The sequence below is a fragment of the Heteronotia binoei genome, chromosome 13, assembly GCF_032191835.1.
Source record: "Heteronotia binoei isolate CCM8104 ecotype False Entrance Well chromosome 13, APGP_CSIRO_Hbin_v1, whole genome shotgun sequence".
In the NCBI taxonomy this organism is placed as follows: Eukaryota; Metazoa; Chordata; class Lepidosauria; order Squamata; family Gekkonidae; genus Heteronotia; species Heteronotia binoei.
Window position 1 is genome coordinate 12,200,755 of NC_083235.1, and position 13,254 is coordinate 12,214,008.

The 13,254-nt window shown below is 49.3% G+C and overlaps 1 protein-coding gene across 1 annotated transcript in view; it reads left to right on the forward strand.

Moving 5' to 3' along the window:
• The window catches only part of PLXNA3 (plexin A3), a 142,509-nt gene extending 135,616 nt beyond the window's left edge, over positions 1-6,893 (forward strand). Inside the window, 2 exon segments of the mRNA XM_060252484.1 lie at positions 3,742-3,892; positions 6,763-6,893. Coding sequence (XP_060108467.1) covers positions 3,742-3,892; positions 6,763-6,858 — 247 coding nt within the window. The 3' untranslated portion in view covers positions 6,859-6,893.
• The last annotated feature ends 6,361 nt before the right edge of the window (positions 6,894-13,254 follow it).

Consider the following 13,254-nt stretch of genomic DNA (forward strand, 5'->3'; position numbering starts at 1 on the left):
ATGCCTTCCCTCCATTGGAAATAATGAAGGATAGGGGCACCTTCTTTTGGGGCTCACAGAACTGGACCCCCTGGTTTGAAACTTGGAGGGTGTTTTGAAGAGAGGTATTGGATGCTATGCTGCACATTTGGTGCCTCTTACTCAAAAAACAGCCCCCGCAGGTGCCCATGGATCAGTTCTCCATTATATCCTATGGGAATCAGTCTCCATAGGGCAGGGGTGGGAAACCTTCTTTTTGCCAAGGATTTGGATATTTACCATTCGCGGGTGATACAAAATTATCAGTTTAAAAAGCAGTGTTCCATCGAAGGAGAACGATTCAGGCCGGCAAAATTAATGCAAATAATTTTCTATTTGAAGTCATGTGGGGAGAGCCTAATTTAACACACACACACACACACACCCGGCCCACCACCCTAGGCAAATGCCTAGGTCCAGGGCTTTTTTTGGTAGAAAAAGCCTGGCAGCAACTCATTAGCATATTAGACCACATCCGCTAATATTAGCGTATTAGGTCACACGCTCATTAGCATATAATCCACACCATCTGGGATAATCAAGTGCAAATTGAACTGGTGGTAGCTGGGTAATAAAGGGAAAGAAATGGCAGAAGAAAGGGAAATAAAGAAATGGGAGGAAGATATGGAAAGAAAGAGAAATAAAGAAGAGAAGAAAGGAAAATAAAGAAATGGGGGGAATAAAATTGGAATAAAGGGAAATAAAGAACGGTGGGGAAGAAAGGGAAATAAAGAAATGGGGGAAGAAGTGGAAAGAAAGAAATAAAGGAGAGGAGAAATGAAAAGAAAGAAATGGGGAGGAATAAAATGGGAATAAAGGAAAATAAAGAAGGGGGAAGAAAGGGAAATTAAAGGAAAGAAAGAAATTGGGAGAAGAAATAGAAAGGGAAATAAAGAAATGAGGGGGAAACTTACCTGAACTGTGACAGTGACTTTTCCAGGTCCCCGCAGCAATCCTGGCCGGCCAGCCAGGCCCCAGGCAAGCCACTATGTGGCTCAGCTCAGCCCAGCAATCCCCGAGGGCCAGATCAAGTGGTCTTGAGGGCCAGAAACAGGACAGATGTTCCCCACCCCTGCCAAAGGGAATAATGGCGTGCCCAGCAGTCATCCCCCCCCCCCGCTTTCTGAAGACCCTGAAGCAGGGGTGGACCTCCAAACCGGAAGATCCCCTGCCCCCACCTGGGAATTGGCAACCCTAGGCCCAAACGAAGCCCTTCCTAATAAGGGGATTTTACTCTTAGGGCCTAAACAGGAAGGTGCATCTTTGTAATATTTGCTGTATTTGTAATCGCTGCTGACACAAGACCAGATAAATTTGCGGCCCTCCAAGAATCGTGTCATTCCAGGGCTTTTTTTGAGCAGGACAGTTCCAGCTGTCTTGGCATCAGGAGTTGTGGCCTAATATGCAAATGAGTCTCTGCTGGGCTTTCAAAAAAAAAAAAAGCCCATGAATCCTAGAGTGGGAAGGGACCTCCAGGGTCATCTAGCCCAACCCTCCCTGCACAATGCTCGAAACTCACAGACACCTCCCCCTGAATTCACATAGAATCGTAGAGTGGGAAGGGACCTCCAGGGTCATCTAGCCCAACCCTCCCTGCACAATGCTCGAAACTCACAGACACCTCCCCCTGAATTCACATAGAATCGTAGAGTGGGAAGGGACCTCCAGGGTCATCTAGTCCAACCCTCCCTGCACAATGCTCGAAACTCACAGACACCTCCCCCTGAATTCACATAGAATCGTAGAGTGGGAAGGGACCTCCAGGGTCATCTAGCCCAACCCTCCCTGCACAATGCTCGAAACTCACAGACACCTCCCCCTGAATTCACATAGAATCGTAGAGTGGGAAGGGACCTCACAGTCTCATTCAGTTCCATATTGGAACGTTCCATTTCGGCTCCTATATTGATTGTTTATTGATTTAGAAGTGTAACTGGGACGTCATTGTATTGTGACTTCTGAAAAAGGCCTCTGCCTTCTAAAACACGTCAGTTCACGTATGTATCTTTCATGTGCGTTTGTCCCTTCGATGATTTTATGAAGCTTCATTTGAGCCCTTACAACAGGGATGGGGAACGTCAGGCCCGAGGGCCGTTTGTAGCCCTCGAGATCACTTGGTCTGGCCCTCAGGGAGCCCGAGTGGTGGGCATTTTGAAGGACTGCTGCTGGGGTATGTGGGTGCCTTTAAAGGTCTGCTGGGAGCAGCTGCAGTTGCCGCATGCAGAGGGGGGAGCCAGCTATCACCAGTTCAATTTGCACTTCATTATCCCAGATGGTGTGGCCTAATATGCTAATATTAGGGGATGTGGTCTAATATGCTAATGAGTTCCTGCTGGGCTTTTTCTACAAAAAAGCCTTGGATCTTGGCATGGTCTCTCCTTTATTTCTCTTTCTTTCCATTTCTTCCCCCCATTCTTTATTTCTCTTTCTTCCCCCATTTCTTTATTTCCTTTTATTACCCAGCTACCACCAGTTCAATTTGCACTTGATTATCCCAGATGGTGCGGCCTAATATGCTAACAAGTGTGTGACCTAATATGCTAATATTAGGGGATGTGGTCTGATATGCTAATGAGTTGGTGCTGGGCTTTTTCTACCAAAAAAAGCCCTGGACCTAGGCATTTGCCTAGGGCAGCGGGTCAGAAGGGGGTGCATGCCAAATTAGGCTCTCCCCACATGACTTCAAATAGAAAAACAATTATTTGCATTAATTTTGCCAGGCTAAATCGTTCTCCTTTGGTGGAGCGCTGTTTTTTAAGTTGATAATTTTGTATGGCCTGCAAATGACGTTATAAATATCCAAATGGCCCCTGGCAGAAAAAAGGTTCCCCAGCCCTGCCCTACAAGGTTTGCACATGTTTTTGTAATAAACATATGTACTTTTGTCTATAACTATTGATGTTTTTAACTGCTGGCCCCTTAGTATTCTAAACTTACTTTGGAGGTTTTTGCTTGGTTCCTTTAGTTTCTTTTCCGCCCTCTTTGTGGTTTCACCTTAGAAACCAACAGGAGTTTGGTCTGACGAAGGGAACTCAGGCTCTCCAAAGCTCATACTCTGAAAATTTTGTCAGTCTCCAAGTTGCTACTATCCCTGAATCTAGCTGTCTCAGCTAAGTTGATCTTCTTCCTTAGCTGAAGGGATTTCCCAAGCAGTGACCCAGTGAGCCAGTTTGGTGTAGTGGTTAAGTGTGCAGACTCTTATCTGGGAGAACCGGGTTTGATTCCCCACTCCTGCACTCGCAGCTGCTGGAGTGGCCTTGAGTCAGTCATGGCTCTCGCACAGCTGTCCTTGAAAGGGCAGCTTCTGTCAGAGCTCTCTCAGCCCCACCTACCTCACAGGGTGTCTGTTGTGGGGGAGGAAGATAAAGGAGATTGTGAGCCACTCTGAGATTCAGAGTGAAGGGTGGGATATAAATTCATTCTCTTCCTCTAGGGAGCCACTTTGGTGGAGTGGTTAAGTGCACAGACTCTTTTCTGGGAAAACCGGGTTTGATTCCCCACTCCTCCACTTGCAGCTGCTGGAATGGCCTTGGTTCAGCCATAGCTCTGGCAGAGGTTGTCCTTGAAAGGGCAGCTACTGTGAGAGCTCTCTCAGCCCCACCCACCTCACAGGGTGTCTGTTGTGGGGGAGGAAGATAAAGGAGATTGTGAGCCACTCTGAGACTCTGAGATTCAGAGCGGAGGGCAGGATACAAATCCAGTGTCTTCTTTTTCTTTTCCTAGGTACTACCGGGACATAGCCAAGATGTCCTCCATCAGCGACCAAGACATGGACGCCTACCTGGTGGAACAATCACGGCAGCACGCCGGCGAATTTAACACGTTAGGTGCCCTGGGGGAGCTCTACAGCTACGTGGGAAGGTACCGTGATGAGGTGAGTTTCTTTTTTAGCTCTTCCTCTCTCCCCTCCATCACTCCTTGCTCTGTGTGAGAGGTTTCGTCAGCTGGTGACTTAATAAGAATTAGTGAATCAACCACTCCAGGTTTGGGCCTGAACTTCTATAGGAAATAATGGCCCTATTTTCCCCCATGATCAGTAGACCTGGCCAGGGCTTTTTTTGTAGCAAGAGCTCCTTTGCATATTAGGCCACACTCCCCTGATGTAGCCAATCCTCATGGAGCTTCCAGTAGGCCCTGTAAGAAGAGCCCTCTAAGCTCTTGGAGGATTGGCCACATCAGGGGGTGTGGCCTATTATGCAAATGAGTTCCTGCTAAAAAAAAAACCCCAAACCCTGATCTGGTGTTAATCAGTGGAGGCCAAGTTTTCCTGTAGAAAATAATGGCCCTTTAAGATGTTAAAGGCAGTGAAGGAGAGACTGCTGTTTGGTGAGACCTGCTTGCTCTCCTCCTGTAGGGGGCCAGGGAATGGGGGGCAGTTACTGAAATGTTCCTGAATTTTCAGGTACCACCACCCAGCCCGAAACGGAGCCCTAAAAATTTAGGATAATGAAAAAACATGCCTCCTCCAGATCTAGATCTGAAAGGTTGCTTGGATGCCACCCGCAATACAACCCGTTCTCCACAAAGAGAGCCAGTTTAGTGTAGTGGTGAAGTGTGCAGACTCTTTTCTGGGAGAACCGGGTTTGATTCCCCACTCCTCCACTTGCAGCTGCTGGAATGGCCTTGGGGCAGCCATAGCTCTCGCAGAGGTTGTCCTTTGTTATCCCCACCCACCTCACAGGGTGTCTGTTGTGGGGGGAGAAAATATAGGAGATTGTAAGGCACTCTTGAGTCTCTGATTCAGAGAGAAGGGCAGGGTATAAATCTGCAGTCGTCTTCTTCTTCGAATCCAAACATTTTTTTGTTGGGCACCCCCCACTTCAAAAAAAGATACCAAAACGGTGATTTTGTCTTCTCCTCACTACAAACCACAGAGCCGGTGACCGCAGACATCTGTTTTCCTGCAGTCAGAAATGGCTTTTGGGTGGAGTGGCGAAAGCAGGGATGATCTGCAAGCATCAGCACCTTTTGCTAAAGGGTTGCTTGGATGTCACCCACGATACAACCTGTTCTCCACAAAGTACCAACGAACGCCCTCTGTTCGGCTCTCATTTATATCTCAGAGCTCCACTTCAGTAGCCAAGGGATCATTGAGGATTCTGAGAGAGTGTCATAACGAACAGAGATAGCCACTTGTCCCCCTCCAATTCACTTCTTTCTCTTTAGCATAAGAACAGAAGAGAAGCCATGTTGGATCAGGCCAATGGCCCATCCAGTCCAACACTCTGTGTCACTTCAGAACATAAGAGAAGCCATGTTGGATCGGGCCAGTGGCCCATCCAGTCCAACACTCTGTGTCACACATAAGAGAAGCCATGTTGGGTCAGGCCAATGGCCCATCCAGTCCAACACTCTGTGTCACACAGTGGCCAAAAAAATCCAGGTGCCGTCGGGAGGTCCACCAGTGGGGCCAGGACACTGTAACCCCTCCCACTGTGCCCCTCACCCAAGCACCAAGAAGACAGAGCATCACTGCCCCAGACAGAGTGCCTTTCACTCCATAAACCTAGGAGGAGCCCCGTGGCGCAAAACGTTAAAGCTGCAGTACTGCAGTCCAAGCTCTGTTCACAACCTGAGTTCAATCCCAGCGGAAGCCGGGTTCAGGTAGCCGGTTCAGGGTTGACTCAACCTTCCATCCTTCCGAGGTTGGTCAAATGAGGATCCAGCTTGTGGGGGGAAAGCGTAGATGACTGGGGAAGGCAATGGCAAACCACCCCGTAAAAAGTCTGCCAAGAAAGCATCATGATGTGACGTCACCCCTACGGGCTGCTAAGGACCTGGTGCTTGCACAGGGGACTACCTTTTACCATAAACCTAACTGCAGGCCTTGGCTTCAGCAGGAGCTCACAGAAGCACAGCTCCTGAACCTTTCTGAGGGTTCCCCCTCTTCTTCCCCATCCCCCTCTTCTTCCCCATCTACATTGAATAGTAGGTGCAGCTCCATAACAATCCCTGGATTAGGACAGTGGGCAGCCAGCCAGACACCAGGGGCTTTGCCATGCTCCCAGAAGCCCTCATTAACCCTTGGAGAAGCCCATGCCACCCTTTTCTCCACTTCTTATGTGGCTTGCTGGCCTTTTGGCTAGGGAGGAGCAGCCCAGGAGAGCCCCAGGTGAGCGAGGCCTGCTTTTGCTGGTTGGATCTCTAGCCAGCCCAAGCAGGCCTCGTTCGCCCATGGCTCTCCTTTCTTCTACGAAATGACCCCTGCCTAACTGACTTAACATTCTAGAGGACATAAGGCTAGCAGTGTTTTTGTTCCTCTCCCGGAAAACTGAGGGGGCCTTTTCCGACGTATCCCACTTCCACCTCTGGGTAAACAGCTCTGGCAGGTTTTTTTATTTTGTTTCCTAAAAAAGCCTTCTTGCCTGAGGCAGCAGCTGGAGGATGGAAAGAAATATTTGTCTGTACATCATGGGGAAACAGTCTCTCTCCCAAGCCGCGAGCATCCTTTGATCCGCCACTGTCCGTCTCTGACGTAAGACAGCCTCAAAGTGACGCAGCGAACCCTGTGAAGCTTGTCGTCACACCTGCCTGCCTCAATATACCCACCTTACCCACCTTTCCAACTCAAGCCGGGCGTTCCTCCATCCTAGATCGCAGAGTTTATTCCCTTTTCGCTCCTGGGAATTTGAAGCTCGGCCGCCCTCTTGACCTATTTTTTCCCCCCTTCTCCCCTCTCTCTTTCCCTCCCTCCTTTCTCCCGGATCCCCCATCTTCCAACCCCATTTCCTGCCCGCCCTCCAGATTCTGACTGCGCTGGAACGTGACGCCGCTTGCCGGAAACATAAATTGAGGCAGAAGCTGGAACAAGTCGTCACTCTGGTTTCTGGGAATAGCTGAGACTGCTGGGGAGAGGCTGGGGGACGCGCGGGGCGGGGAGGGGCACAAACAGACTTCGATGCACCCAAAAGGACTCTACCTCCAGCCCCGACTCCGTGGCCCCGGCCAGAACGACAGACTTGACCTTTTGAACTCCCGTACAAGAGGGCAAGAGATGTGGTGACCTTTGCCCTCGGAGGCCGAAACCCTGGGGTGGCCAGGAGGAGGGGACGCTCCCCGAACGTCAGCCCAGAAGCAATAACCTTTCCTTTGCATCTGAACCGGGAGGGGCGGCTCAGTGTGAGTAGCGGGGTTGGGGAAGGGGGGGATGCGAGCCAAGGAGCCGCCCCTCCCCCCCCTTCGAGCTGGCAGCTAAATCGAGATCCCTCGCCACCCCTCAACATGTTTGTGGATCCCCTCCCCACGCCCTTTCTCCCAATCGTAAGGCCAATTCCCTAATCCCCGACTCCTTTTGTTGGTAGCTGGTGGAATTTGCCCTTGTTCTGTTTTTTGGTAACCATGGCGACTGGATATTTTTAATCCTTACCTGACACCCCCCCCCCGTCCGCTCACCCCCTCCCCTCCCCCACGCCCCACCTGTTGCGCCCTCACCGGGTGCAGTGCCTTACTCATTAATTTATTATCGCATCTCGTTAAGATGATTGGCTGTAAATGATTTCATTCCCTGAGTTGTAGAGATTTCAGTGTATAAAGCCCTCCATCTCCCTCCCCCGCCCAATTCATCCTTCGAGTCTGTGTAAATATTTGCACTGTGGTCTTGGAGAGATTCGGATTCTCCCCCCCCCCCCCAACACTCCTCCAAAAGAGAATCCCCCATTGGGGGCAAGAAATTGGGGCGGGGGGGGGGGGCGAACGTCCCTGCGGCCGCACGGGCTTTTTATCGGTTCATTTTATAATTCATTTTCTTTTGCTAAATAAAAGCCTGGAAAAAAGAGAATGCTCTTCTTTAATATCTTGGAGGGGTTGGGAAGAATAAGGGCAAACACTGCAAGAGAGGAATCCTATTGGAACGGGTGTGTCCCGCCCCTCTCCTTCTGGGTTGACGCAGAGATCACATACGCGGATCTGTGGTCGTCCGGGCTCTCGTTTCCTCTGCTCAGGCCTCGGATTCAGCAGGAGCTTGCAGGAACACAGCTCCTGAGCCTTTCTGAGGGTTCTCCCTCCTCCCCCCCACCTACCTTGTCCATTGAATAGGAGGTGCAGCTGCATAACAATCCCTGGATTAGGAGAGCGGGCAGCCAGCCGGCCACCAGGGGCTTTACCATACCCCCAGCAGCCCTCATTCACCCCTGGAGAAGCCCACGCCACCCTTTCTCCACTTCTGATGTGATTTGAGGCTACTGGTGACTTGCTGGCCTTTTGACTGAGGGGGGTGCAGGAGAGCCCCAGGCAAGTGAAGCCCCAGGCAAGTGAAGTGGAACTCTAGCCAGCCCAAGCAGGCCTCGCTCGCCCGGGGCCCTCCTTTCTTGCATTAGGTTGCTTTTGGCTGGGGGGGTGGCATATGCTAATGAGTTATGCTAATGATTCTGCCACCTGTTTTTTCTACAAAACAACCCCTGCCTCTGACCAATCATCGTTTCTGTCTCAGGTGGGGCACCTGCATTGAGGAAAATGCTGGCTCTTGGTTTAGAACGGGGTGGCCAAACTTGCTTAATGTAAGAGCAACATAGAACAGACAACGTCAGATGTTTGAGAGCCACAAGTCATGAACATTGGATGTTTGTGAGCAGGAAGGAAGGAAGGACGGGGAGGGAAAGGGGGAAAGAAAGCAACTTTAAATGCATTCTCCGAGCCACCAGCTGGCTTGGCTTGGAGAAGTGATCTAAAGAGAGAAATGCCTTCTCCAAACAGGCTGACAGGGTGGTGAGGGCTTCAAGAGCCACACAACATGTGTGAAAGAGACGCAGTTTGGCCACTCCTGGGAAAGGGTATTAGATTAGAATCTGGGAGGCCCAGGTATGAATTCGCCCTCTGCCTTGGAAGCTTGCTGGGTTGAGCTTGAACCACTTACACCCTCTCAGCCTAACCTGCCTCACAGGGTTGTTGTGAGGATAAGCTGGGGAGAGAGGAGGGAAGGAGAAGTGGAAAGAAAGCAACTTTAACTGCATTCTCCAAGCTGCTGGCTGACTTGGCTTGGAGAAGTGATTTAAATACCTCCTCCAAGCCAGCCAACAGGAGCGGCTGGGGCTTGGAGAGCCACACAATATGTTTGGGAGAGCCACCCGTGGCTGCCGAGCCACAGTTTGGCCACCCTTTACAATAAGGCTGTGAGGATTTTCCTTACGGCAGGGTGCCATGGTTACCAGCAAAGCCTTTTCTGGCACCCGCCTATTTTTTTTTTAGAATTTAGGCAAGGCCAGGAGGGACTTTTGCCTTGCTGGGTCTGATGGGCCGTTGGGAATTCGATTGGCTGTGCAGGATTTTAAAATGTTGTTTTGGCAGCAGGTGCCACCGGAGCAAAGGGCCTTGAAGGGAAGCCACGTCAGCCATTTTGGGGCTGTCTCCACCACCCGCAGCAACCGTCTTGGGACAAAGTAGGAGTCAAGCGGCACCTTTAAGACCAACAAAATTCAGAACGTCAGCTTTCGTGTGCTCCAAGCACACTTCATCAGATGAGGAATCGGGTACAGTGAGCAGAGCTACATATTGCTGGTAGGCAGTGGTTTAGACCGCAAAACGGTACAAATTTAAGATCCAGTGACAGAATAGAAAAATTAACAAACTGAGCAAACCTTTGATCTGGGTAGCACGAGTATGAGAAGCGGTAAAACAGTAATATGTCAAAATGTAAGAACGTCTGTCAATCACGATATTGTTATAGGAAAAAGAAAGGAAAGGTCCCCTGTGCAAGCACCAGTCGTTTCCGACTCTGGGGTGGCGTTGCTTTCACAACGTTTTCACAGCAGACTTTTGACGGGGTAGTTTGCCATTGCCTTCTCCAGTCTTTTACACTTTCCCCCCAGCAAGCTGGGGACTCCTTTTACCGACCTCGGAAGGATGGAAGGCTGAGTCAACCCGGAGCCGGCTACCTGAACCAGCTTTCTCTGGGATAGAACTCAGGTCGTGAGCAGAGAGTTCAGATCACAGTACTGCAGTACTGCTGCTTTACCACACTGTGCCACGGGGCCTGGGCCAAAAAGAGAGCATTTCTTTCTCAGAAGTTTTTCCCATCCAGCTAATTTACCTTATAACATGTAATGTACATATAGTTTGCCATTGGAAGAAAAATACATTAATATATAGTGGAATATGGGTTCAGTTTATGTAATGGGATGCTAGGACATTGTATGCGCAGCTGTGGAAACGGAAAAATACCAGAGAAGTGGGACTGGATCGTGAAAGTTTTATCGTGGAGTGAGATGGACAAATTAACTAAAACTTTAAAAGACTATGATTTAGATATATTCAAAAAGGAGTGGAAGAAATTTAAAAGATATATGGAGAAAGAATGGAATATAAAAAGTCATTGGACAATTTTTTAGTAGCAATGAGAGAAGAAAAATATTGAACTTTGATTGGCTAGCGGTACCTTTATAATTGAATTTAAATGTACAACTTCGGGGAAGTCAAATATTGGAGGGATGGGGGGGGTTGAAATATCATATGGGTTAGTATAGAAAAGAGACAATTAATTACTGTAACCATATGTTATTAATAAATTGTTAAAACACCAGTTTATGTAATAGGAGAAACAGCCAATATCGCTACTTGAGTGTGTCAGTACAGCTAAAAGAGAAATACATTGGACGGGGATGTTCTTGTCCACCTAATTTAGTATTTAACGTGTAAACATCATTCTAGTTTGCACTTGACTCCTACTTTGTTCTGCTGCTTCAGACCAACACGGCTGCCCGCTTGGATCTACCATCTTGGGACAGCCGTGTTGCTACTGCATCCACTCTGCTGCGCCCGAATTCCGAAGGTTCCCCTGCAGGCTCGGAAAAGTTGGGTGGGGCGATCCCTGCTTTATTTTGCAGCTCCGACTTCCAATACACCCACCTACCAGTGTTCCTTCTAAGCTGAGTCAGTGTGAGCTAGCTTACAGTTTTTTAGCCTCTGGCTCACACATAGAATCATAGAGTTGGAAGGGCACTCCAGGGTCATCTCGTCCAACCCCCTGCACAATGCAAGAAACTCACAAATACTCCCCCTAAATCCACAGGATCTTCGTTGCTGTCAAATGGCCATCTAGCCTCTGTTTCAAAACCTCCAAGGAAGGAGGGCCCACCACCTCCAGAGGAAGCCTGTTCCGCTGAGGAACCGCTCTAACGGTCAGGAAGTTCTTCCTAATGTTGAGCCGGGAACTCCTTTGATTTAATTTCAACCCGTTGGTTCTGGTCCGACCTTCTGGGGCCACAGAAAACCATTCCACACCATCCTCTATAGGACAGCCCTTCAAGGACTTGAAGATGGTGATCCTATCAGAGCCGCCTCCTCTCCAGCTAAACAGGCCCATCTCCTTCAACCTTTCTTCATAGGACTTGGTCTCCAGACTCCATGTTTGTCTTAGCTCAGGAAAAATGGCCCCGGAGCACACTAATTTGTGCAGCAGCTCACAGCTTTAATGCCAGTAGCTCACAAAGGAGAATTTTTGCTCACAACACTCTGCAGCTTAGAGGGAATATCGCCGCCTACCCATCCCATATTTTCTGTTCAGCAAAACGTGGCACGCTTCATACCACAATCCCATTTTGCTGTGAACACGGAGCAACAGCAAAATGCCAAACGTGCAAATGACAGCGGTACATCCTATAGTGCCCACACACAGGTGGATTGCTCTGCGACAAAACCGTGTGGTTCCTGTCAACTCTTGACTCAATAAATATATGTTTTTGCAGGAATCTGTACCATTCCGGTCTTCAAAGAGCCCTTTTCCTTGTCAGAATAACATCGCTGAATTAGAAGATAACCTGCGGTAGAAACATTAACCTGTTGCTTTGGTTGTTCTACGACGAGGCAACTTCTGGACTTCTTACTCGGGGTTGGTGATTAATTTCAGATCATCTAGAGGTCTTCTTCCACCTGTCACTTTCTCCAGATGCTTTGGACACGCCCCGCAGCTGTTTGGACAAATTATCTTCACCCTGCGAACAGCCAGTTCCCACTGGCTACCAGAGGATGCTCAAAAGAGCCAGTTTGGTGTAGTGGTGAAGTGTGCGGACTCTTATCTGGGAGAACCGGGTTTGATTCCCCACTCCTCCACTTGCACCTGCTGCAATGGCCTTGGGTCAGCCATAGCTCTGGCAGAGGTTGTCCTTGAAAGAGCAGCTGCTGTGAGAGCCCTCTCCAGCCCCACCCACCTCACAGGGTGTCTGTTGTGGGGGAGGAAGATAAAGGAGATTGTGAGCTGCTCTCAGACTCTTCGGAGTGGAGCGTGGGATATAAATCCAATATCTTCATCTACCTCACAGGGTGTCTGTTGTGGAGAGGAAGATAAAGGAGATTGTCAGCCGCTCTGAGACTCTTCAGAGTAGAGGGCGGGATATAAATCCAATATCTTCATCTACCTCACGGGGTGTCTGTTGTGGGGAGGAAGATAAAGGAGATTGTGAGCCGCTCTGAGACTCTTCGGAGTGGAGGGCGGGATATAAATCCAATATCTTCATCTACCTCACAGGGTGTCTGTTGTGGGGGAGGAAGATGAGATTGTGAGCCGCTCTGAGACTCTTCGGAGTGGAGGGCGGGATATACTTCTAAAACCAAGCACGGCCTTACCTGTTGCAAGAGACAGCTGGAAGGTGCGTTGATTCCACAAGGCAATGCAGAAAGCTTTGTGAAGAAAAGCAGCAGTCCCAACAGGACATAACAATGCGGTCCAGTCTTCCCCCGTGCGAAGGAGCCCAAACTTTGGGGCAGACAGGAAATTGGTGACGGAAGCTGAACCACAAAAACAAGGTCCAATTCTCAAACAGAAGTTTGTCACAATTCTCAAAACAGAAAATTCTGCCACCTGTGTAAAATGGTTTTTAATGTAACGAGTGATTAAGATGTGGAATTCTCTGCCAGAGGATATAGCAATGGCTACAGGCATCAGTGACTTTAAAAGTGGTTAGAAGAATTCATGGAGGACTGGTCCATCAATGGATACTAGCCATCAACGGAGACTTAGGGTACAACCATGTTCAGAGGCAGTAAACCTCTGAATACTGGTGCAAAGAGGTAACATCAGGGGAAGGCCTGGACCTCTCTGCCCTGTTGTTGGCACTTCAGAGGAACTGGCTGGCCCCTGAGACAGGATGCTGGACTAGATGGACTACTGGTTTGATCCAGCAGGGCTCTTCAGATGTTCTTCAGAAGGCCTTGGCCTCTGTACCCTGTTGTTGGCCCTCCAGAGGAACTGGTTGGCCACCGTGTGAGATAGGATGCTGGACTAGATGGACCACTGGTTTGATCCAG